Raw genomic sequence first — 27,591 nt, 5'->3', positions numbered from 1 at the left:
CGCGCTCGCCCTTGTCTCGGTCACTCACCTGCCAGCAGTGACCGAGGTCAGACATGGCACGGAAAGGTCTCTCAGATGAGCAAATTGCATCCGTCCTGGAAGCCTTCACTGGAGACAGTGATTCTCCACTCGATGATGATGTGGTGGATCGCGATTACGTCCAGCCAGAGGAAGAAATAAGTAGCAGTGATGAGGAGGTCCCTTCGCCCCGAAAAACGCGGTATGTGACATACCGTAAGGCAAGGGAAGGCCAGCCTGCTCCCCAACCACGTGCACAGCTATCTCTCCATCACGATTCTGATCAGGACGAGGATAAGGACGATGAGGATGACGGAGGCCTAGGACGTGATATCGCCGAGTGGTTGGAAAAGGAGAAAATATCACCACGTGGATCAGAAGGTGGGGCGAGACGACACCTAAGGTGTGGTTCAAGTACTTTGTCTGGGGAAGTAGCAAGTGGTGTGGTGGGATTGCTGGGAGAAAGGGAAAGTGTTGTGGCGGCAGCGCGGGGTGAAAGTGAGAGTGGTGTGGGGGTAGTGCGGGGTGAAGGGGCCAGTGGTGTGAGGGAGGCAGCACGAGCACGTGGTGCTCGTAGGCCTAGGGGAGAGGAGGTTGAGTCACTCCCCAGCACTTCTTTCGCCCCTGAATATTCACAAACTTCCTCCCCACAGCCCCAGGATGTGGGGAAAGGAAAGAAAGGGAAGGGAAAGGGCAAAGGAAAAGGGAGAGGGAAGAGAAGTGCGAGTGATGAGAGGCGCCGCTCTCCACCTCCCCAACCTCCCCCACCACCCTCATCTCCCCACCCTGATGAAGGGGACGATGGTGACGTGGCTGGAGACGGTGTGTCACGTGGAACTGGGAGGATGGGAGTAATTTTACTCCCATCATTCACCAGTTCACTGAGGAGTGGCGGTCAGGTTGCACGGCTCCAGGTGTAAATGCTGGGTCGTCACGTTTAGATTTTTTCAACTTGTTTTTTGATGAGGCGTTTGTTGGGCGCATAGTAGAACGGACAAATATATTTTCACAATCCCAGCGCCTTGAAAGTGAACGCCTAGGAACCACAAGCAAGCATGCAGAACAGTATGACTTTCCCGTGACTATATCAGAGATGTTCCTATTTTTTGCCCTGGTAATCTTGATGGGTGTGGTGAGGAAAAATCAAATTCCTGCCTACTGGACAACGGACCCAATCATCCTAACACCTTTCTTTGGAAAGGTGATGGGTCGTAATAGATTTCAGTTTATTCTCGGCCGCCTCCACTTTTTTGATGCAGATGATCCAGCCAGTGCAAATAACACCGATAAAATGAGGAGAATTAGGCTGGTATTTGATCATTTACGGGAAATGTTCCGCTCCTCATTTTATCCCTACAGAGACCTCGTCATAGACGAGAGTCTTGTGTTGTGGAGAGGCAGTATTTCCTTTAGGCAGTATATACCCAGCAAGAGACACCGTTTCGGGTTCAAGATCTTTGTTATGTGTGACTGTAAGACTGGTTATGTGCAAGACATAGTCTTGTACACGGGCGCACAGACAGATATAATAGAAGATCGGAGTATAGGACTCTCTGGGGCCGTGGTGAAGACAATGATAGAAGAGTACCTTCATCGTGGTCATGTTTTGTACCTGGACAACTGGTACACTAGCCCTCTTCTCGCTAGGTTCCTCCACCAACACGACACCGGAGTCTGTGGTACAGTCAAGAGAAACCGTCGCCATATGGTCAAGATAGGGAGGAAACTTGACAAGAATGAGGTGGTTTTCTTCCAGGCCAATAACATCCTTGCAACCCTGTGGAACCACAACAGGGAAGTTTGCCTCCTATCAACTGTTCACAGCCCCCTGATGCACCGCACAGACTCCGTGGATCACCGTAGCGAGAGGAGGCGCAACGTATGGAAACCAGAGTCTGTACTTGCCTATAATCTGAACATGAGGCAAGTTGATCAGTCAGACTCGATGATTTCAAGTGTTGACTGTGCCAGGACAACGATGAAGTGGTACAAGAAACTCTTTTTCCACTTGCTCGACATCACGGTCCTGAACGCCCACTACCTGCACGCAATGACCACCGGAGTATCCGAGACCTTTGAGGGGTTTGTGAGGGAGCTGGCACGTGAAATAATCGCCAAGCATGCCCAGGAAAGACCCCCACACCGCCCCCGCGCCCCCCGTGCTGCTCAGACTCCCCTACGTCTTGCAGGCCGCCACTACCCCAGCGCAATCCCTTCCGAACCAAACCGTCGTAAACCCCAGCGTCGCTGCCATGTATGTAAGCACTCGACAGTCAGACCATCAACGCAGAGAAAAGACACAAGATACGAGTGTGTCTAGTGCAATGTTGCGTTGTGCCTTCAGCCTTGTTTCAAGGAATATCATAATTTCCTACACTTCTGAAACTGTGTGGGAAGGCGAAATGACGCTCATGATAATGGTAAGGCCAGTCAGTAGGTGCTAAGTCAAATATAAAGTTGAAACGGGTGTTATTTTTTCAGAAAAGTAATGTATAAGATGAGAATTAGTGTAAGTGGAAAGAACTGTTATCAAAACTACACCCACTGTGTAAATCTGGTCAGTAAATATGTGATAGCAAGGAAATAAAGTGGAAACGGGTGTAATGTTAGCATGAATAAAACGTATAAGTTGAACATTACTGTAAGTTGTCATAATTGATGTCACGAGTACACCCACATTCTGGTCAGTAAGTATGTGATAGGAATTATATACAGTGGATGATGTTGTAATGTTAGTAGTAAGGTATTTTATAAGTTGATTACTTGTGTAAGATGAAACAAATGATATCGCGATAACACTCCCTGTGTAAGTACTGTACGCGCAAATATGACGCTAAGTTCCATCGTACGTTCAGAAATGATGTAATATCAATTATATCAAGTGTTTACATGTGCAATGTTAGTGTAGAATTATTATATAAGTAAAAAAATAGGTTGTAAGTTGAATTAATTGTCATAGCGACTTCACCGTGTGTGTTACTATGCGCTATTATTACGCTATATATTTACGTAAGGCCTGAAATAATCTCAAAACAGTTCTATAAAGTTGAAAAGTGTATAATAATATTAGAAAGGTATTATGTTAGTAGAAAAAGCACAATACGAGTCGAAACATCAGTCACAGCGAGTTCACTTACCACGTAAATAAGCGCTAGCATTATGCTAAATGTTATCAAAAGGCCTGTGAATACGTAAAAACAGTTCAATATAATGTAAAATGGTATAATGTTATTGTAGAAGTATTATGTAAGTAAAAAAAATTATATGTATCATGATTTTAGAATGTTAGCGATTCATGGGAACCAAGTTGGCCGATTTTGCTTGTTTCTCACGATGGTACAATGGTTATTTCTGCTTTATTTTTGTATAAAATCCAATATACTCTTTTATCACGTGTTTTTATGTTTGTAATAAATTCATTTCTACTTACTTTCATTGGTTTCCCAAACTTATAATACCATAGAAAACGTTTGATGCTCACACCGCATAGGGAGAACACGGGGCCAGGTGGGACCAAGGCATACCTGGTTAAGCTAATTAGGGACCCCAGGGACCACTTTCTTTGCCACCGGCCATTGTTTCTGACCAAAAGCGAAAGTTTAAGCAAAAAAAAAAAAGGGTCGAAAAATGCCCGGGATTGGGGGGTACCAGTGGTCGAAAAGTGGCCGGGACGGGGCGGGTTAAGCACCATATCACAAATCAATAGTTTGTGCTGCGGCACACATTCCTCACTTCCTATAACTTCAACATCCCTCACTAACCTCCTATCGGCCCTCCTAACCAGAAAATAATCTATCTGCTATTTCCCCCAGACTCATATGTAATTAACCTACTGTCTCTTCCTAAAATATGTGTTGCACACAATCATGTCCGTTGCCTCACCAAACTCGAGTATCCTTTCCCCTTCTGCATTCCTTAGACCATATGCACATCCCCCATGCACTCCTTCATAAAAAAGAAAAAGGAACTGTACACTGTTTTTGTTGATTTGGAGAAAGCCTTTGACAGGGTCCCTAGAGAGGTAGTGAGGTGGGCAATGAGAAAGCTTGGGATCGAGGAGTGGGTGGTTAGGGTGGTTATGGCCATGTATGTGGGTGCTCGCACTCAGGCAAGGGTGAATGGAGATTTGAGTGGTGAGCTTTCTGTAAATGTTAGTATGCTCCAGGGGTCAGTCTTGAGCCCCTTGTTTATCTTGGTACTTGAAGCCTCTCACTTGACTTCAGAAATGGACTTCCATGGGAGATGTATGCTGATGATTTGGTGTTGGTTGCAGTGAATGAAAAGTAGGTAGAGGAAAGATTTAGGAAGTGGTGAGATGGTTTGGGGCACAAGAGCTTAAGAGTAAATGCAGATAAAACAAAAGTGATGGTATCTAGGGCTGATGGCGGTACTGTCAAAGAAGAGTGGCCATCTGCGATTTGCGGCAAGGGCTATGGAAGTAATTCCAGCTTGTGTAGTGTCTGTGATAAGTGGGTGCATGAGAGATGTAGTGGTATAAGAGGTAGACTGCGAGGTAATGCTGATTTCATGTGTGGTGTGTGTCGGGGAGAGCAGGTGGAGATTGTCAGGCATGAAACGATTGACCTTGCTGGTAAGTCTCTTAATTTGTGGAAAAGTTTTGTTATTTGAGAGACATTTTAAGTGCTGAAGGTGGGGCTAGAGCTAGCTCTGTGGCTTGCGTGAGGAGTGGTTGGAAGAAGTTCAGGGAGCTGTTGCCTCTCCTGACATTGAGAAGACTCTCCCACCATGCTAATGGATCTTTGTATGCAGTGTGTATTAGTAGTGTAATGCTGTATGGTAGTGAAACTTGGACAGTGAAGGAAGAGGATACTTGCAGAAATGGCTATGATTAGGTGGATGTGCAATGTGTCCCTGAGTGTGAGGCCTGGGGGGACCAGGTTTATGATGGAAGAGTTGAGGGGTAGGATGGGACTGGAGTGTGTTGGTGTTTTGATGAGGAGAGGTAGATTGAGATGGTATAGGCATGTGGAGAGGATCGGGGATGATAACTGGGAGCAGAAAGTGAGAAGTTTTAACATTAGGGGTGGGGTTTTGAGGGGTAGACCGAAAAAGACCTGGGACGAGGTCATCGAGTGTGGCTTCAGGGATAAGGGACTGAAAAGGAAAGCTGCCAGAGATCGAGGAGCATGGAGAGCCACCAATAGGTGACCAGGACCGACGCATGCGATCATGTTGGAGCCTTCAAAAATGAATAAACGAACAATCCCTTATAGAATGTTTTGGGGTCAACTCTAAAGTCATACGACTCATAGTCAAGCCAGGCCACATTCAGACAAGTTGTTTTTCATATCACGTTCTTCAATGCTGCACCAAAACCAGTTAAATACTGATAGTTAAACAGCTTCAAATTAGCTAGTTCTAACCATCTGTAAATTGGTGAAATACAAGTACTGTACATACAGCATGCCCATGTTTTATGATGAGGATGCTTTTTTAAAAATCCATCACAAAATGACTTATCATATGCTGAGTCGATTATAATGTGGGTTCAGTGGGGATACTTGTTTGACCAAGGGTCACCCATCCAACAAAGTCTAAAACAAAGTTTCCACCTGACCTAAACTTGTAGCTGTTTCACTTCATTGCAACTGACTTGCTTCTTACCACCAAAGAGATCTAAAAATAGATTTCCAACTCGGCAGAACTGGTAGCTATTACCTTCACTGCATTTCACTTGCTGCTTGAACTCCAGCACCACTCTGTTGTTCAGTCACTGACATCAAAACACCAGATAGTGACAAGTACAAAGGCATTCTTGGAACAAACAAATGACGACTTACTTGAGGGGGAAACATAAAAGCAAAATATATATATATATATATATGTATGTATAATATATTGATAATGTCATCGCATAGCCTAAGGTTTGTACTTTCATCTCTTGTTTGGTTTTGAACTCTAGGTTAAAGAGTTACTAAACAGGAGATAAAAGTACAAACCTTGGACTATGCAATGACATTATCAAAATATATATATATATACCGAGGATGAGGTGGAGAGGTGGAGTTGAGAGGTATATGAGGGAGGGGGGGGTGTGTTGGGGGGAGGGTAGTCAAATGGTGGGTGGCAGAGTGACTTGGAGGCGTTTTGTCTGTGGCCACCCTTTGCGGGATTAGGGTGTCGGGCTATAGATAGATAGATAGATAGATAGATATATATATATGTACAGTATATAGTGGTAGGTGGGGACGCTCACCATCCACTCACTCGATGTAGTGCTGCTCTTGAGTGTCTGCCCTTTCCTCTCCATCCTTCTTTCCTTCCATTCTCTTCTGTCTTTCTTTCCTTCATTCTTTCCTTGTCCTTCTGCCTACAGGTGACTTTACACTCCCTCTTCTGTCTTTCTTTCCTTCATTCTTTCCACTTCCTTCTGCCTGTGGGTGACTGTACACTGAGTGACAAGCCAAATGGTTTCCCCTGCACCAGGAAACCATGTACTACGCTGGGTGGTAACCATATAACCAAATTTTGGCACCTGGTGGTTTAGTGGGTAATTATTGCGCTCCAGACGGATTGAGCCAGTGAAGGTTTATAGCCAAGGGGTGGTTGGGGTTGATTGCTCATGTAATGCCACTCAGGGATGAGTGAGGTTGGTCACTCTTATCTTAAATGTCGGAACCAACTGCCTAGCCCTGGGCTCATACGCTCCTCATGGGGCAATGTAGGATTGGATGATGGCTGGCTGGCTGGATATATATATATATATATATATATATATATATATATATATATGTATGTATGTATATATACAGTGTGCGAGAGATTGGGTGGTCCTGGTCCTCATGCATTGTGAAATCGCTCGCTGAGAATACGTAATCTTGTGGGAAAAATAACACATGGGCGGCACCCCCTTATACCTGGACATTTTTTGGCCCTTAGAGACATAACAAAGGTCAAATTTTTCAGACATTGTACTACAGATATAGCTACAGTAACAGAAATATGGGCAGACACCTTAACAACAGTAAACAGGCCTGATGGACTTAAATAACAGGGGTTCCGAGGCGCGGCAAAACTTATAGCGCCACACCCCCTGCCGCACCTCCCACCCAACAACACTTCCCTCCACGGACTCCTCCTGAGCACCTTCCCCATTAGCCTCTAAGTCACTCACTTCGGTGATAAACCCCTCGAAATCCAATGCTGACACATCTGATATTGCATCCTCTTCATCCTCAACAGGAACAGGATCAGACTATGGAGCTGCTTCCTCACTTTCACCAACTTGAGCCCGCTGTGTGTAACTTGTAATGAGCGTCTGTCTTCTCCTGTTTATTTCAACTTTGTCGATAACAATGAGAACCTTCTCCTTTCTTAGGTTGCTGACTTCCTGTTCCATCACCTCTTCTTTGAGCTTATCAATGGCAGCAAGGATCTTGCTTTTTCTTGACGTACACAGCTCTGTCCTCCCCTCCATCACACTAGGCTGCTCAGCTTGACTCTGCCTGGCGTTGGACTCTTCGTCAGCCTTGTCTATCTATTGCAACACTTCCTTGGGAGGCTGTTCCTCATTAGCAGCGTGCACTTCCCGTATGTCTGCCAATGTAACGTCCTTGAAACCTGGTACAACTTGTGCTGCTGTCAGTGTTGCTGCCTCAGCCTCGGCCAGTGGTCGTATGGGCGTCTCATGGGTCGTGCATCAGTGAGGCACGAGCATTCGCCACTTATGGTTCATCATTGCAGGTGTAATCTGGTGCCATGCTTGTAGGAGGAAGTCAGCTGCATCCTTCACTGTAAAATGACACCAAAATGCCTCAACAGTCATGGCATCTGTGGCGGGTTGGGATGCAGCTGCTGACAGAGATGGTACGGGAGCAGGTGCCTCATCGAGGTCTTCGTCGTGATCTTCTTGTAGGGCATGAAGCTCCTCTTGTGTGTCAGTCTTCCTGCGTAGGTACTCATAGACTTGCTTATGGTAGAAGTGCTTCACAGTGGCGATCAGTTCTTGATCCAGTGGCTGCATGAGTGACGTCGTCCAGTGTGGCAGAAACACAACACGACAATCCTTGTGCAAATCTTCTAGGTATGGAGGGTGATCTGGTGCATTATCCAGTACAAGCAGCATCTTAAATGGAATGCCCAGTTCCCGACACTTGGCCCTGGCATCAGGGACACAGCGTCTCGTTAACCAGTCTGACATAGTGTTCCCGGTCATCTAACCATTTGCAGACTTGTACCAGTACACGCCACTTGCGTCCATGTTCGTGGGGTTTTTGTAGCACGTTGGGTGTGAATCTGTGTGTACAATAACTGGCCTCATCTTGTGGCTCCCAGACAGGTTTACAGTGAACATTATCATCATCTTACACTTCTGGAGCTTGCGACCAGGAGCTTGTTTCTGTCTTTTAGCGATGTAAGTTGATTTGGGCGTGGCCTTGTCGTCTAACAACATTTCGTCGACGTTGTAGATCTGGTCCTTGGTGTACTGCCCTTTTTCAAGAAGCACTCTAAATATCGCAGGATACTCTGTTGCGGCCAGCTCGTCGGCAGAGGCATGTTCACCAGACAGTTTGATGTGATGGAGTTCCTTGTGTTTCAAAAAACGGTCCAGCCATCCAACCGATGCCTTGAAAGGTTTGTCCACAGATAACTTGCAAGATGCTGCCTTGTAAAAGAGCTGGGCTTGGTTCTGAATAAGTCTGCCATTCAGTGGTACACCTTCCTTCTTCCTCATTATGAAGGTGGCAAGATACCATTCCATAAGTATCATTGCATGATTTCCCACCCACGAACGACCATGTGGGTCAGAGGCACCATACGTCTTCACAAGTGCCCTGATAGCATCACAGTTCGTCCAAACTGTCCTCACTGTTGATTCAGCCAGTCCCAGGGCTCTCCGATAACTGTTTCCTTGACCCTCCTTCTTAAGCTTGATAATCTCTAACTTGGTTGGATGCGTGAGGAGTTTCTTAACTCTTGGAGCTGGAGGGATGGTGCAACCAAGGTACAGTACAGGCCAGGATGGAGCAAAACAAAGCCACACATTGTACATGACAGGTTAACTGCGGAGAGCGGATCCGCACTGTGCATGAGCCTTGTCTGTAATGGTGCACCTACCGCCTCCTACCTCAAGCTGCGCAGTAGAATGCCCCGGGAATTTCTTCGCATCAACATCTTGACACGTGATGATGGATGCGTTGTGTGTGTGTGGGGGGGGAGGTCGCATACTAATGGAAAATGGCATTTTAGAGCCACTCCCTGCCTCTACCTCACGTGCTGTGAGGTAAACTCGCACATTCAAAATTTTTGGCTATGGTTTTTGGTCACTCATGCACAATGCGATTTGCGCACTCTGAGCTCGCGCAGTAGGTTAGCCCACTGTATACTGTATATATATACAGGCATATCCCGGTTTAACCCCTTAACCGTGGGGCGTCACTTTCGTGACGCTTGGGAGCAAGGGATCATACCGCGTGGCGTCACTTTTGTGATTCTGTGTTATTTTGATTTCGCCCGGGCTTTCAAGTGGTGGCTTGTATCATCTATCAGTACTCCCAGTGTCCAACACTAGTCAGCACTCCTAATCCTATCTGTACTCTCATCCATTGTTGACAATTTAGCCATTTCTCCCCGTTCTTGACTCTCCTCCCTACCTCCCCTCCATTACCCTATCCTCTCGCCTGCCTGGCCGTGCTACGCTAAGTAAATCTTCCCTGGAATTTTTCACTGATTTCATCCATTGAAATAATCCCTGTGCCCTATTTTTATACCAAATAATATATACAAGAAAGAAATAAGGTAAGTGAGAGTGCCATACACCTGGAATTCGCTAATTATCACCTGACAGCACCTCACGTGCACTCGTTCGCTAATATTCGCTGTTTATTTCCCCTTGAAATATGCCGTATAATCTATTTTCGTAATAAAAGTATATATAAGAAAGGAAGGGAGAAACCTAAGTGATATTTACATTCACCTGGAACTACCTAATTATTGCAGGCCACCACACTGTATTCTACACTAAGTAAATCTTCCCTGGAATTTTCCACTGATTTCATCCATTGAAATAAGCCCTATGCCCTATTCTTATACCAAATAATATATACAAAAAAGAAATAAGGTAAGTGATAGTGCCATACACCTGGAATTGGCTAATTATCACCTGACAACACTTCACGTGCACTCGTTCGCTAATTTTCGTTGTTTATGTCCCTTTGAAATATGCTGTATAATCTATTTTCATAATAAATATACTTATATGGAGGGAAGGGAGAAGCCTAAGTGATATTTACATTCACCTGGAACTACCTAATTTATTATGTATTGTCTTGGTTTCCTGCCAATCATTTCATTGCTATATATTAACAGGTCTCACAAGGCTACAGTTGGTAGTATTGCACTCACCCTAGCCAGGCGGCAGGAGGCCACCACTATCAGTTCACTGTCGTCTTTCAAGGTGAAAGTAGGTCTGATTCGCTCCTGCTAACTTCCGCCGCTTTTTAGCCCCATGCAAAGGGCCCTGTGACCTTTACCCCCTACTAAACCTTGTGTGGAAAGAGGTAAAGGGCTGACAATTGATAAAGAGTGACTACGATCTTTCTATTGAGTAAAACAGTGCAAGTGGAATTATAATGTGTAAACAGCAAGTGAAAGCAACGAATGTAAATATACGTGAACAATGGAAAATAGTTTTATAAGTTACTTCAAGTGACAGTGCATAACACTGTGTAAATAAAATAGAAATGTAAATAATGTAAATAAAACAGAGAATGTAAACAGAAATGTAAATGAGTAGTATTATAAGAATATGAGTATATACACTAGGAGTAATGAAAGTGAAAGTTTCACTCTAGCATGTATGAATACTATGAGTTATGAGAATGAAGGGGAAAGTGACATTCACTCTCAATGCTAGTATACAGGACGAGAAAGTGAATGCTACGTATTTTACTGAAGGAAATTGAATGCCTACAGTGACAATAAACTACTATTACTGAAGGAAACCTATGGATAAAGACTGTAGATATATATAAGTGCTATATAGTAATAGAAATATAAAGTGTGAGTGTTTTTATGAATAATAAATGACAGAACACCAGCGGCGAACTAGCACAAGTGGGAAGGTCATACGCCCTCGTAATTTTCATTGCTTTTACAGTGTTTTTTTTTTTTTTTTATGTATGGATTCCAAACTATTTGAGAATCATAGAATAGTGTTTCTAGTGATAATATCAGGCTGTGGTAATCATATTATGGGTTGTCGGGAAGTGCAAAGTGGAGACTTTGTTACCCAACTTCAGAGGTCTCCACAAGTCCTATGGTACTCGACGAAGGCTCAACAAACACCCCAGGAGAAAGCTGAAGGTATGTGCCATAAGCATATATGATTTTAATATTCTAGGACTAATAACTGATTTTTGGCAAATGTTTTTAGAGAGTCTATTGGAGTGCGACTATGCCCGCGGGAGCTGCAAGAAAAAGCAAAACAAGCCCGCGGTTAAATGGTTAATGATCTATTTGGTTAGGTAAAGCCCCATCATTAGGCGGGGTATTGTATATCAGGGTACTTTTAACGTGTATTTCAATGTAGACCGTTTGCCAGCCTGGGTTTCCCCCCAAACCAAGTCCAAAACCCACCCAGGTGAGCTTAAAAACAGGTTTAAAGGCAGTCTGTATGGCCTACTAGCTGTCAAGGAAGCTAACCTAAGCCCAACCCTGTAAATAAGTCACTAAAACCAACAAATAAAATCTTAATATCGTCAAATATAACTCTGGAAAAAATCAAGCTTAGTAAACTGTACCCCAAAATGACAATGTTCCCCCCACCTATGGCTACAACACACTAATTAAAGTCTAAAAACAGTTTATAAAGCCACCTAAACACACAATTTTAGTCTAAAATATGATCAAAATCAATAAGAAAAATAATAACCCATCGTTAAACCTGGGTTTGGCCATCATTAGATGGGGTATGGTGCAATTTCTACCCTCATCATTAAGATGGGGTATCACATCTAGGGGGTATCGTATGTCGAGGTATTGTTGTGCATCACTTCATTTCATTTATAAAGGCTCCAACATGCTTGCATGCGTCAGCCTTGGTCACCTAATGGCGGCTTTCCACGCTGCACGATCCATTGCAGCCTCCCTGTTCAGTCCCCTAACCCTGAGGTCACACTTAATGACCTTGTCCCATGTCTTTCTCGATCTACCCCTCATAACCCCACCCCCAATATTAATGCTTTTCACCTTCCTCACCCAGTTATCATCTCCCATCCTCTCCACATATCCAAACCATCTCAATCTACCTCTCCTCATCACAACACCAATACACTCCAGTCCCATCCTACCTCTCAACTCTTCCATCGTAAACCCAGCCCCCCCAGACCTTGGACGCAGGGACACACTGCACATCCACCTAATCATTGTCATTTCTGTACATCTGAGCTGGCGAATATCCTCCTCCTTTACTGCCCAGGTCTCACTATCATACAGCAATACACTCCTAACACATGCTGCATACAAAGACCCCTTAGCACGTAGGGAGAGCCCTCTCAATGTCAGAAGAGGAAAGAGCTCCCTGAACTTCCTCCAACCACTTCTCACTCTAGCCACAGAGCTAGCTCCAGCCCCACCTCCAGCACACAACATGTTTCCCAAATAACAAAACTCTTCCACACACTCCAGAGATTCACCAGCAAGTTCAATCCTTTCACGCCTGACAATCTCCACCTGCTCTCCCCGACACGCCGTACACATAATACAGTATGTGATTGGCAGCATATTGTCCTTTCACAGACTTGGATCTAATATTCTGGTTATTCCATTTTCATCAGCGACCCATCACAATTTGACCAATTAGGCCAAGATGAGGGAGTACTTGTGTAATTTTTAAGGTTTGAATGTGCAGTAAAGTCTCAATTATCAGCCTTAATTCAGCCAAGCCTTTGGTGAATAACATGGAACGCAGGATATTGCATAGTATCCCCCATCGGCTTAGTATTTGGCGTTGAGCTGGATATTTCAGTATTATTCATCTTGACCCTCTTTCTTAAACATTTTCACATGTTCGAAAGATGAAAATTATGCCTAAAATACTGTACAAAAAAGTAATGATACAGTACAGTAATAAAGTAATACAGTGCCAATTGGTTACCGTTTACGAGCTGGTTGAGATGCCTCAGTGCTGGATATCGCTTAGAACCACTAGTTATGTCCAATTTTGGCATTGGATATTGTATAATTTTGCCGGATATTGCTTTAATAGAGCCGAACCAGCAGCACTGGACATTGCATTGGGCCAGATATTGCGACAGTGGATAATGAAGAGTTTACTTATGTAATGAATGTATGCCTCACTTCACAGGCCACTGTTTTGGTTGCTTGCACTTCTGAGGTTTCCTCTTCCTTTTTCTGGATTACAGCACAGACAGTCCATCAACATACTCACAGCAAAAGGTCTCTTGCAGTGTCTGGTTGAAGTTACCAGTTTCCAGCTGGCCACTGGGTACCTGTCCACCTGAGCATGGGGTTGTAACAACAACAACATCAACACCTTTAAACCAGGGGGGTGATTAGATAGGAAGGTGACATTGATGATAGTGATGGACTTGATGATTGTGATGAAAGTGATGATTATGATGATGATGATGATGATGACTAAGCCAATGAATTAGTAATGTATTTCTCCCTACATTCAGCACTTACCCCCTGACGCCACCTGTATACAGTGACCGTGGGTATGTGAAGTATCGCATTGCTCTGGTTAGCGACCTCGACACTAACTCCAAGCATCCAACGGAGAAAAGCACTTGGATTAGTTACCTGAAGAAGGTGGGTGGCTGCAGGTGGTGTTGGGCTGAACTTCACAGAATGTTACTGCCCTCCTTCAAGATGGAGAGTCCTGAGGTTAGGTTACTGTAATAATCCTGTATATATATCACCCCCCCAGTCTGATTAATTATTTGAATTATTATTATAAGTATTATATTGCTGATGCAGCCAGACATGTTTGCCCAGATTTAGAAAGCCGAGTCCTGGAGATGAAGTTAATGGAGCCTATCTCTCACTTCCAGTTTGAAAAGTCTGTCTCAAGATTATATATTTACTTTCAGATAATATGTCAGTGGATTGAAGATGTTAAGGGTAAATGGTCTATCTGCCCCCATTGCTGGCATAACATGACTGGAACACCTCTTGTTGTATGATGAATCAAGGGATGTGGGGCACATTTCACTGGGTAGTCTGTTGATAATTCTTATTTTGTACTTTCTTTTTCCTTTTTTTGGATCATGCATACTCCATTCATCAGTTTAAAGTAGTGGTATGATGATGATGATGATGATGATGATGATGATAAACACTCCTTGGGAATGTGAAAGCACATATGATTTTATTTTTATTACTGCAGGAACAATTTTACTCAGGAGAGAGAAATCCTTAACAGCTAAAGAGTTAATTTGGGGTATTTGGTGTTAGGTTAAACTAAGGTTGGATTTTGAAAAGATAAATAAATGTTAGTTTGATTATGTTTAGTTAGTACAGTAAAAGTAGTTTGGTACTTTAACCAGTACTGTAACATGGGAGGCAGTGGCCGAATCAGTAGATATGTGGCCTGCAGTCCCACTGGACCCAGGTTTGAATCCCTGTTTGGGGCAGGGAACAGTTTAAGGATCTGAATTTCTTTAAAGCAGACTTTACTGATCTACCAGAAGATGCACCGACATGTAAAAATATCCCCACTAATTTCACTGCATTTGTTCAGTATGAAACAGCCCTGGCATGTATTCAATATGGTTGGTAGGTGTTAGTGCCAAAGTGGTGACATGTAGAGGTGTATTGTATGTAGGAGGACTACTGAGCCTTTGGAACAGAGTCGGACACATTAAAATAAAAATCTATCTATATCTCTGTACCTTGGCTGCTTCTCCCAAAGAAAGGGAGGTAGCCAAGACAGAACGACACACTCCCAGATTTACTTATCCACACACATACATTCATTTGCATCTTAGCCCCAAGGGAAGAAGGGACAGATCCTCACCGCATCACACCGCACGAGGGTCAACTGCGCAGTGAATAAAAAGAAAAAAAAAATTCATTTAGGTTGAATTCCAAAGTAGATAAAATAGTTGATCAAGTAAGAAAAGGAAGTTATGAAATAGGCTGTGTTGAGTTACAATGATAAATATATTAGGTTTGGTTTTGGGTTAAGTTAGAAATGCCTGAGGAGTTTGATGGAGTCATGGTTAAGGCATCAGTAGGAATGACACCCTTGCTTTGTGTGTATAAAGGCAAAGCTTGAAGGGACAGTTGGAGGTATTGTCATGAAATCTTATGAGAAATGTATACTGTGCAGTAGTTGGGACCTGTGGCATCTCTCTCTGCTTTTATTATTACCGACTGTGACCAAGTACAAGAATTAGTTTCAAAGCAAGCCTGAGGACATTAAATCACCCAGGGGGATGAGAGTGGGTTCATGGATTATAGGAAGTTTAAGGGGTAGAGTGGAGGAAATGGTTGAGGAATTCAGTAGGAGGTGGATGGATGTGAGATGTTTGCAGGAAGTCTGGTACAGGGGTGCATCAGCCAGAAAGATTGCTGGGAAGGATTGCTGTTATAAGCTGTTTTGGAAGGGGGGGACAGACGGATATGGGGGATGTTGGAGTGTTGGTTGCAGAGAAATAGGTGGAATATGTTATAAATGTTATGAGAGTAAGTGATGGGATATTAGTGGTGAAAATTTTGTTTGGTGGAATGATGTTTGCAAATATATCGGCATATGCTCCACAGGCACGCATGGATGTGGTAGAGAAGGATAGATTTTGGGATGACATAATACATGTAGTAGGTGGTATGAGGGGAGATGAGATAGTGGTTTTGGGAGGGGACTTAAATGGTCATGCAGGTGAAGCAGCTCAAGGATATGAAAGAATACCTGGGGGATGTACATATGGTACAAGAAATGAGGAAGGGGAAAGGATATTCAAGTTTGGGGAGACAATGAACATGACTGTGTGCAGCACACATTTTAGGAAAAGAGAGTAGGTTAATTACGTATGAGCCTGGGGGAAACAGCGGTCAGATAGGTTATTTCCTGGTCAGGAGGGCTGATAGGAGGTTAGTGAGGGATGTTAAAGTTATAGGAAGCAAAGAGTGAATGCAGCAGCACAAATTATTGATATGTGACATGGTACTTAACGAGCGAGTGATGAAAAAGAGGACTTATGCCCCTAGGAGGAAAATATGGAAGCTGGAAAACCAAGCAGTAATGGATACTTTCCATGGCGAGATGAGGAGAGTGGTGGCTGAACAGGGAGCTGTTGACAGAGGTGTTTATGAACAGTACAGACCCCCTCAAGAACAACCTCTTGAGGGTTACTGATGCAGAATGCAGTTGGACAAGAGGCCCACCAAGACATAAAGTAACTTGGTGGTGTGATAAGGGTGTAGAAGCTGCAGTTAAGGAGAAAAGAAGGCTTTTCTGGGAATGGAAGATGGGTGGTAACAAAGAGGAATACTTGGCTACCAAGTGTAAGGCTAAAAGAGAGGTATACAGGGTGAAGTCTGAATCATAGAGACTTTTACTTGATAACCTAAATCATATAGAAAGGAAGAATATGATATTTAAGGTGGCAAATCAGGTGAAGTGGGAGAATCAGGATATTACAGGTGAGCAGCATGTGAATAATGATGAAGAAAAGGTAGTGGTGAACTGTGGGGATATTAAAGATGCATGGAGAAAGCATTATAGCCAGTTGTTGAATGAGGAATTTGACTGGGACAGGCAAGGTTTCGAGCCAGCAGATCCAGTGTTTGGCTCTTGGCATTTGATTGGCGTTGCTACTGTGATTGAGGCAAGAGGCAAGATGAAGGTGGGGAAGGAAGCAGGTGTGTCTGGGTTGACTGCTGAAATGTTGAAGGCCTCAGGAGATATAGGGGTGAGGTTAGTCACTGACCTGATTTATATGATTATATATGAGTGTGTTGTCCCAGATGATTGGCTGAAGATTGTAATTGTAAATGTGTACAAGGGGAAGGGTGATGCCCTGGAAAGAGGAAATTATAGAGGTATAAAGCTTTTAGATCAGATAATGAAGGTAATGGAGAGGGTTCTAGAAGGTAAGATTAGAGAAAGACCGAATATTGATGAGATGCTGTTTGGGTTTATGCCAGGCAGGGGGACCACTGATGCCATATTCATTGTTCGACAGCTCAGGAAAAATATGTAGGAAAGAAAACGGAACTGTACTTTGTTTTTGTTAATTTGGAGCAGGCCTTTGATGGAGTCCCTGGAGAGGTGGTAAAGTGGGTAATGAGAAAGCTTAGGATTGAGGAGTGGCTGGTTAGGGTGGTTATGGCCATGTATGTGGGTGCTCGCTCCCAGGTAAGGGTGAATGGAGATTTGAGTGATGAGTTTCCCGTGAATGTTGGTGTGCATCAGGGGTCAGTTTTGAGTCCCTTGCTTTTTATCATGGTACTTGAAGCCCTCTCATGTGACTTCAGAAATGGCCTCCCATGGGAGATGTTGTATACTGATGATTTTGTGTTGACTGCAGAGGATGAAAGGGAGGTGGAGGAAAGATTTAGAAAGTGAAGAGATGGTAAAGGGCAAAAGGGCTTAAGAGTAAATGCAGATAAAACAAAAGTGATGATATCAAGGGTTGGTAGCAGTACTGTCAAAGAAGAGGGAGAGTGGCCATGTGCAATTTTGCCACAAGGGCATGGGAAGTAATTCCATCTTGTGCAGTGCTTGTGATAAGTGGGTGCACAAGAGATGTAGTGGTATTAGAGGTAGACTGTAGCACCAGTCGAGCAGGGCAGTACTCCCGAGGTGGATGGAAAGCTGATGACAGGGAGTGCTGGAGCTCCCATTTCATCAGCCTTCAGAACTAGTTCCTGACCATCCCCCTTTGCTGAACTTTTTCAGTGTCTCAGTTACACAGAGAGTAGGCCAGCATGCTCTCCAGTACAAATTTCTCTAACTATCTTCACCAAACTACATGCACAGTACACACTACACTTCCTATTCAAAATTCACCAAAAATGGCGTCAATTCACCCAGCCTCGGAGTCCCCGGGGGGGGGACCATAAATGCCCCCGCCATCTGCCCCTCTCCCGGTGACGACTCGAGGTGCCTGGAACCACTGTCTGACTCTCTTCTTCTTCATTTCTGCAACATTCGCGGCCTTTCATCTAACATTCACTCTGTTGAGCACCACCTCTCCTCCTCTAAACCTCACCTTCTTTTTCTAACGGAGACTCAGCTGTCTGAGGCAACTGACAGCAAACCCTTTTCTGTATCCTCCTACTTTCTCTATACTCATTTCAAAGCCAAAGGTGGCTGTTGTGTATACATACGCAACGACTTATCTTGCTCCCGTGTTCCTGAACTTGATTCTTCTGAATTCTCCACACTCTGGCTTCGGCTTTCCTGTCATTCTCTGCCTAAATATATCTGTGCTGTTTACTTATCCCCTAATTGTACTGACTATCAAAAATTCTTCAACTATCTTACTTCTACGATGGAACACATTCTGTCCATTTCTCCTTTCTCTGAAATCTCCATTCTTGGGGATTTCAATGTTCACCACCACCTATGGCTCTCCTCTCCTTTCACGGATCCACCTGGTGAACAAGCCTACATTTTTTCTATCCTTAATGACCTAGAGCAGCTTGTACGGCACCCTACCCGTATCCCTGACCGCCTTGGAGAGAGCTCCAACATACTCGACCTCTTCCTCACAACTAATCCTTCTGCCTATTCTGTTAATCTTTTCTCTCCGTTGGGCTCCTCCAATCACAACCTTATTACCTTAACCTGTCCTATCACTCCGGTACGGCCTGTGGACCCTCCAGGGAAACGTCGTCTGTGGCATTTTGGAGCCACGGACTGGGAGGCCCTCAGGCAGTACTTCTTTGATTTTCCCTGGAATGATTATTGCTTCCATGGCCGTGAGCCATCTGAGTGTGCCTTGCGCATTACGGAGGTTATTCTCTCGGGCATGGAAGCATACATTCCTTTCTTATATCCTTTGACTAACGCAAGAAAGCCTTGGTTTAATCATGCTTGTTCTAATGCTGTCCGCAACAAGGAGAAGGCCTACATAAGGTACCGGAGCCAACCCACCCCTGAATCACATAATCTTTACGTTTCTGCCCGGAATCGTGCTAAGTCTGTTCTTCGCTCTACTAAAAATAATTTCATCCATACTAAATGCTCTCAACTCTCCAACTCGAATTCTTCCCGCTCCTTCTGGCACCTTGCCAAAAATCTTTCTAACAACTTTACCTCATCATCCTTCCCTCCTCTTTTCTACTCTGATAGTTCTGTAGCTATTTCTTCTACTGATAAAGCAGATCTCTTTGCACAGACTTTCTCCTCCAATTCCACCTTAAACGATTCCGGTGCTGTTCCTCCATCACTTTCCCCCTCTGACTTCCTCATGGCTGACATTAAAATATCTTCAGTTGATGTATTTTCTGCAATCACTGGCCTCAGTACTAGCAAGGCATATGGGCCTGATGGGGTCCCTCCTGTTGTTCTCAAGAACTGTGCTTCTGTGCTTACACCCTGCCTAGGCAAACTATTTCGCCTTTGTCTGTCAACTTGTACCTTTCCTTCTTGCTGGAAGTTTGCTCTCATTCAGCCAGTCCCAAAGAAGGGTGACCACTCCCAACCCTCCAACTATCGTCCAATTGCTTTAACGTCCTGTATTTCAAAAGTTTTCGAGTCAATTCTTAATAGAAAAATTTTAAGGCATCTTTCCTATCACAACCTTCTTTCCGATCGTCAGTATGGGTTCCGTCAGGGACGCTCCACTGGCGATCTTCTCACCTACCTTTCAGCCTCCTGGTCATCCTCCTTTTGGGACTTTGGCGAAAGCTTTGCCATTGCACTTGACATCTCAAAGGCTTTCGATCGAGTCTGGCATAAATCTTTAATTTCCAAGCTGCCCTCCTACAGTTTCTATCCTTCTATCTGTGCCTTCATCGCTAGCGTCCTTTCTGGTCATTCTATAGCCGCTGTTGTAGACGGCCATCGTTCTTCTCCTAGATCTATCAACAGTGGTGTTCCTCAGGGCTCTGTCCTATCACTAGCTCTCTTCCTTTTATTCATCAATGATCTTCTAAGCTGTACATCTAACCCTATCCACTCATACGCTGATGACTCCACCCTTCACCTTTCCATTCGGTTCCCGCAACGCCCATCTCAACAGTTACTTCAAGAAACAAGGGATGAGGCTATGGCACACCTAATGTCTGACATGGCTCATATCTCTGCATCTAAGACTCAGTTCTTACACCTATCAACCCGACAAAATCTTACACAGGTATACCCACTAATGTTTAATAATATTCAGCTTAATCCTGCATCATCCTTGAACATGCTTGGGGTTTCATTTACTCGGGACTTATCTTGGAAAGATCATATTACATCTCTTGTAAAATCTGCTTCCAAGAGATTGGGTGTGCTAAGCTGACTCCGCTCTTTCTTTACTCCTGCACAATTGTTGACTCTATACAGGGGTTTTATCCGCCCCTGTGTGGAGTACAACTCTCATGTGTGGGGAGGCTCCCCACATACAGCTCTTCTCAGTAGGGTGGAGTCAAAGGCTTTTTGTCTCATTAACTCTCCTCCTCTTACTGACTCCCTTCAACCTCTGCCTCTTCGCCGCACTGTTGCATCTTTATCTCTTTTCTGTCGCTACTTTAATGGTCACTGCTCCTCTGAACTGTCTGCTTGCATTCCTCCACCTCTACGACGGGCGCGTAGCACCCGTCTGGCAGCAAACTCTCGTCCCTTTTCTGTCCAACTCTCTAATGCCAGAGTTAACCGTTACTCCCAGTCTTTCATTTATGCAACAGGTCAGCTCTGGAACTGTCTCCCTCTGTCTGTATTTCCTGCTGCCTATGATCTCCAGTCTTTCAAACGTAGTGTGTCCAGGCATCTCAAAATGATCGGATCTTGAATTTGGCTCTCTGTTGTATTTTGTTTTTCTCTTGGAGGGAACTGTTACTGCGGGCTCATGCCCTTTGGTTCCTTCTTCCTCGCATTTATAAAAAAAAAAAAAAAAAAAAAAAAAAAAAAATTGCGAGATAATGCTGATTTTATGTGTGCGTTGTGTCGGGGAGAGCAGGTGGAGATTGTCAGGCATGGATGGATTGAACTTACTGGTGATTCTCTTAGTGTGTGGAAGAGTTTTGTTATTTGGGAGACATGTTGTATGCTGGAGGTGGGGCTGAAGCTGGCTCGTTGGCTAGGGTGATGAGTGGTTGGAAGAAGTTCAGAAAGCTGTTGCCTCCTCTGACATTGAGAGGGCTCTTCTTACATGCTAAGAGATCTTTGTATGCAGCATGTGTTAGGAGTGTTGTGGTAGGTGGGGGCACTCACCATCCACTCACTTGATGTAGTGCCGCTCTCAGGTGTCAGCCCTTTCCTCTCTTCCATCCTTCTTTCCTTCCCTCTTCTTCTGTCTTTCTGTCTTTCTTTCCTTCATTCTTTCCTTGTCCTTCTGGCTATGGGTGACTTTACACTCCTTATTCTGTCTTTCTTTCCTTCATTCTTTCCTTTTTCTTCTGCCTGAGGGTGACTCTACACTGAGTGACAAGCCAAATGGTTTCTTGTACATTAGGAAACCATTTACTATGCTGTGTGATAACCATATAACCAGATTTTGGCACCTGGTGGTTTAGTGGGTAATTATTGCACTCCAGTCGGATTGAGGCGGTGAAGGTTTATATCCAAGGGGTGGTTGGGGTTGATTGCTCATGTAATGCCACTCAGGGATGAGTGAGGCTGGTCACTCTCATCGTAAATGTTGAGACCAACTGCCTAGCCTTGGGCTCCTACGCTCCTCATGGGGCAATGTAGGATTGGATGATGGATGGATGGATGTTAAGAGTGTAATGCTGTATGGTAGTGAGACCTGAGCAGTAAAGGAAGAGAATATTTGCAGGCTCAAATGTACAGAATCGACAATGATTAGGTGGATGTGCAGTGCTTTCCTGAGTGCAAGGCCTGGGGGGGGGCTAGGTTTGCGATAGAAGAGTTGAGAAGTAGGATGGGACTGGAGTGTGTTGGTGTTGTGATGAGGAGAGGTAGATTGAAATGGTTTGGGCATGTGGAGAGGATGAGGAATGATAAGTGGGTGCAGAAAGTGAGAAACGTTAATATTAGGGCCGGGGTTGCCAGGGGTGGTCCGAAATATACCTGGGATGAGGTCATTAAGTGTGACCTCAGAGTTAGGGGACTGAACAGGGAGGCTGCCAGAGATCGAGCAGCCTGGAGAGTCACTAGTAGATGACCAAGGCTGACACATTCAAACATGTTGGAGCCTTAAAAAACGAAACAAAACACTGGACATATTCTCTTAAGTGATCTGTAGTTCAGTAACCTATCCTTGGGCTCTAACACCACAGAGGTGGTAATACATGGCTGACAGGGTGATTTAATGTCAGGTAAGTTAAGAAAAAATGTTTTTGTGTTGGGCCGTAAGCTATAAAATGTGAAGTGTTGTACTTAACCCGCCCCATCCCGACGTTTTTGGACCTTATTTTTTTTTGGCCCAAACATCCGCTTTTGGTGAGAAACATTGAAAATTCATAGAGAAATCGCTCACCTGAGGTTTAAAATACGCGATTTAGGTACGAGTACTTCCTTACCTGACTGGGTTTTCTAACAGGCTGGCACTAAAGAAAACGAGTTCTGTGGGAGGGTAACTATTTTATCCACTCATAAACAGTATTTATTTATTTACTTGGTACTAATTTATATGTAGTACAAGAGTATATTGGTTTTCAAACAGTAATATAGGGATTATAAGCATTGTTTCACTCACTAACTCATCACCATTCATGACCTTTTTTTTCCCACATTACCTGATCATCATTTCTGACTGTTTCTTCCTCTAATGCTATGTAAACTTTGTCCTCCATATTGTCATCGACTGGGGAATCACTCTGGCCCTGAATGTCTTTATTGGCCAGGTCACTGGTAACAGGTGAATTGCCAAGACAGTGGCGTGCAGGGAGGGGGGGGGGGAGAGATTATGCGGTGTAAGGCATTGTTCCTGCTTGGCATCTTGTAGAGGAATAGAGGAAGGTGTCCCCTGTATACATGCCAAAAATCACTCGCGAAAATTGAAAATTGTGCAAATTAGGGACCTTGCAATATTGCCGCGTTAATTCACGTCGCCGGGACGGCGCAGGTTAATATGTCAGATTGTTAAGGTCAAGTTAAAATACAGTCAGGTCATCTATAATGCAGATAATTGGTCAGTATGGGTATCTGCATTGTGGGAGATAGAGGGTCTGTAGGGATAAACAGATTATGGGAAAAGTCACCCCTAATAACTAACTCCCTGAGACTTCCCTGACCATATCAAACTGGCCTTTAATCTACCAAAAAAAATGATAAACACAGTTACAAACATAGTGTACTGTAACTATCTGCACATGTGAAGGCAAACCACACCATCACCCTTCCACAGTCAGTCAGACCACACCGTCACCCAGACTTCATCACCACCTAGACCATCACTCCCTACCATTATCCCACACCATCACCTCATACCAATGAATCTGCTAACAGTTACATGACCCGTGTTATGGCAGATACATCCATGCAGTTACATATAATGTACCGTATTTTGCCATATTTGAATCCATGGTCCATATTGTGGTGGATAGTAACCATATTGTAGTAAGTTTGAAGACCTGAGCAAGGTTGTTTTGTTTCTTTTATAAAGGCTCTAACATGCTTATATGCATCAGCCCAGGTACCTAATGGTGGCTTTCCACGCTGCTCAATCTCTGGCATCTTCCCTATTCAGTTCCTTATCCCTGAGGTCACACTCAATGACCTCATCCCTGGTCTTTCTCGGTCTACCTCTCACAACCCTATTCTTATGTGATTCATCATTATAGGAGAGCATTTTATGGGTAAGCCTGCTGTGGTAAGTAACAGAATGGCTATTTGTCTCACGGAGGAGTATAAGAAACGCATCTACAAAGGAATAATGCAAAAGAAAAAGATGCAGAAAGGATATGCTTATATGCTTGAGGGAGAGCCAGTATATCAATAACTTTAGTGATTGTGGCCAATGCCAGTGGGCACAGTGTTGTTGCTGCTGTTTTCGAGCTTTCTCTTTCTTAGTTTCTTGATCATTCATCACCCCATCTATATAGGAGTTAAGGTTGGGATGTTGCTGCTGCTGATATGAAATCAGGTATCAGGTAATTTATTGCTGTGCCATCATATTAGAAAATAATATTTGGTTGAAAAATAGTTATACATGACCTGTAGCTACACCTTAATGGGGCTAGCCCATTGAGCCTGGGGATGTCACTTTTACATTATTCTTGCTGTCTTCTGAAAATTTTATTCAACTTATGGTAGACTTTCTGAACTGGAGGGATTAGATGCAGCCTTGAGAAACCCCATCAGTATGATACTTCTACTGAATTGAATAAGATCAAGTAGCAGCAAGGAAAAACTTAATGACATCACCCTGGCTCAAAGGGTTAATATAGACCTGGCTTTTACCATTTTTTACGACATCATATACAGAGGAAATGTGATGTTAGTTTAGGTTTGGTTAGAACTTTTGGCCATATTTTTATTGGTTTTGGATACTCTCAAGCATTTCTCCCATACCAGATTATTCTGCATGTGGCATCTTAATACTGGGTATATTCTTTTATTTTATGTACGGCTTATGGCCATATTTTTGTTGGTTTTGGATACTTTCAAGCATTTCTCCAATACCAGATGATTCTGCATGTGACATGTCAATCCATCCATCCATCCATCATCCAGTCCTATGTCGTCCCATGAGGAGCGTAGAAGCCTGGGGCTAAGCAAGTTGGTCCTGACATTTAAGATGAGAGTGACCAGCCTCACTCATCCCTGAGTGGCTTTACGTGAGCAATAAACCCCAACCACCCCTTGGATATAAACCTTCACCTGTTCAGTCCGATTGGAGCGCCTTAATTACCTACTAAACCACTAGGCACCAAAATTTGGTTATATGGTTACCACCCAGCGTAGTAAATGGTTTCCTGGCGTATAGGAAACCATTTGGCTTGTCACTCAGTGTAGAGTCACCCACAGGCAGAAGGAAGAGGAAAAAATGAAGGAAAGAAAGACATAAGAGGGAGTGTAAAGGCACCTGTAGGCAGAAGGACGAGGAAAGAATGAAGGAAAGAAAGATAGAAGAGGATGGAGGGAAGAAGGATGGAGGAGGGGAAAGGGCAGACACCCGAGAGCAGCACTACATCGAGTGAGTGGATGGAGAGCGTCCTTACCTACCACAAATGACAATACTGGGTATATTCTTTTTTTTTATGTACAGTACTGTATGCAAGCTGTGTCATAGTTAACTTGATGAAATTAACATGTACAAGAGTATTATAATGTAATATGGAAAACAAATCACTAAAGATGTGCTAAAAAGGCTCCAAAGCTCAACAGATGTCCGACCCTGAGAATGAAGGGAAGTGATAACTTAGGTTATGATGTCATATAATTGTTGTAAATGATAGTTAATAGAAGTGGTACATTGACAGGGCCACCTAACCATCAACATAGAGTCACAGCAAGATGTAGGTGTGACATGGGACAGCGACCTCATAACTTTGACCTCCAACATGGCATATGGGGGACGTGGCATGGAGCTGTCTGAGCTGGTGGTGTTTAATGGCAAACTCCTGGCTGTGGATGATCGCACTGGTATTGTTTATGAAATTGACCTCCTCAGCAACAAAGCCATCCCCTGGGTTATTCTCACTGATGGCAATGGTCATGAGAAAAAAGGTGTGAGTTTATATATTACATTATTTTTTTTTTTTTTTTTTTTTTTTTTTTTTTTTTTTAATATACTGCTAGGAATACACTATTCTGTTTGTGAAAAAGTGATCTGGCATTAGCCAGGATGAAATACATAAGTGCAGCAGTATGGTGTTATTATAAGGTTATGAAGTATTGCATATTCCCTGAAGGTTTTAAAAAAGCAACTGTTGCATAAAGGTGAGGTAGGTTTTGAACTCGAAGCTCACTCTTTCCTGTTACAGATGGGTTCCATTATGCAGGTGGGATATGTTAATGGAGGACTGCTTAGATAGCAAAAACTTGTTTGACGGAGTGAAAAATAGGATCACAAAAACTTGTATAATGGAATATATATCTTGTTGGGAAAAATAGGTTAGGTTAACTGTTCGTGCTTGCATCGCAGAATTAGGGTCTAAATTGCCTAGTATCCTATCATTAGTTTATCATATAGCAGATGCTTGTATAAAACAAGACCTGCCTGTATTGGTCTAAGGATGTGGCAGCGACATCATTTATCACATAAGGTTGCAAGTAAGAGGATGAGGAAGCTATACCTGGGACTACTTGTCTCTCCCAATTCATTGTTTCAGATTGAAGGATTTTCTGCAGGATGCCCTTTGAAAGAGACCGTAAAGAGGTGGTGGAGTGGACAGAGAGAAACTTGGGATCGAGGAGTGGCTGGGCAAAGTGGTTATGGATATGGATGCGGGTGCTCGCACCCGGGTGAAAGTGAATGGAGATTTCATTGTTGAGTTTTCCGTGAATGTTGGTGAGCATCACGGGTCAATCTTGAGCCCCATATTGTTGCAGCATGGTGCTTGAAACACTCTCACGTGACTTGAGAAATGGACTCCCGTTGGAGATGTATGCAGCTGACTTGATGTTGATTGCAGAGAATGAAAGGAAGGTGGAGGAAAGATTTAGGAAGTGGAGAGATGGAATGTGGCATGAAGGGTTGAGGGTAAATGAGGATAAAACAAGAAGTGATAATATCTAGGGCTGGTAGTGGTACTGTCAAAGCAGAGGGATTATGGCTATGTTCAGTTTGCCACAAGGATGTGGGTAGTAACTCCACCTTGTGCAGTGTTTGTGATAATTGGGTGCATATGCGATGTAATGGCATTAGAGGTAGGCTGTGATTTTTTTTTTTTTTTTTTTTTTTTTTTTAAATGCGAGGAAGAAGGAACCAAAGGCCATGAGCTTGCAGTACAGTTCCCTCCAAGAAAAAAACAAAATACAGTAGAGAGCCAAATTCAAGATCCGATCATTTTGAGATGCCTGGACACACTGCGTTTGAAAGACTGGAGATCATAGGCAGCAGGAAATACAGACAGAGGGAGACAGTTCCAGAGTTGACCTGTTGCATAAATGAAAGACTGGGAGTAATGGTTAACTCTTGCGTTAGAGAGTTGGACAGAAAAGGGATGAGAGTTTGCTGCCAGACAGGTGGTACGCGCCCGTCGTAGAGGTGGAGGAGTGTAAGCAGATAGTTCAGAGGAGCAGTGACCATTAAAGCAGCAATAGAAAAGAGATAAAGATGCAACAGTGCGGCGAAGAGACAGAGGTTGAAGGGAGTCAGTAAGAGGAGGAGAGTTAATGAGATGAAAAGCCATTGACTCCACCCTATTGAGAAGAGCTGTATGTGGGGAGCCTCCCCACACATGAGAGTTGTACTCCACACAGGGGCGGATAAAACCCCTGTATAGAGTCAACAATTGTGCAGGGGTAAAGAAAGAGCGGAGTCAGCTTAGCACACCCAATCTCTTGGAAGCAGATTTTACAAG

General features: G+C 43.8%; 1 protein-coding gene across 3 annotated transcripts in view; it reads left to right on the top strand.

Annotated features, from left to right (window-relative positions):
* The window catches only part of LOC145402291 (soluble calcium-activated nucleotidase 1), a 91,505-nt gene that overhangs the window by 35,550 nt on the left and 28,364 nt on the right, over positions 1 to 27,591 (top strand). For all 3 annotated transcript variants that reach the window (XM_080274424.1, XM_080274425.1, XM_080274423.1), the window contains 2 exons: positions 13,680 to 13,812; positions 25,546 to 25,792. In XM_080274424.1, coding sequence (XP_080130550.1) covers positions 13,680 to 13,812; positions 25,546 to 25,792 — 380 coding nt within the window. The remainder of the gene's footprint in view (positions 1 to 13,679; positions 13,813 to 25,545; positions 25,793 to 27,591) is intronic.

This window comes from Coenobita brevimanus, chromosome 57 (assembly GCF_032717465.1).
Source record: "Coenobita brevimanus isolate Jiangsu-jjx chromosome 57, ASM3271746v2, whole genome shotgun sequence".
Lineage (NCBI taxonomy): Eukaryota > Metazoa > Arthropoda > Malacostraca > Decapoda > Coenobitidae > Coenobita > Coenobita brevimanus.
Note: the sequence above shows the minus strand (reverse complement) of the source record. Positions and strands in the feature narration are given on the sequence as shown.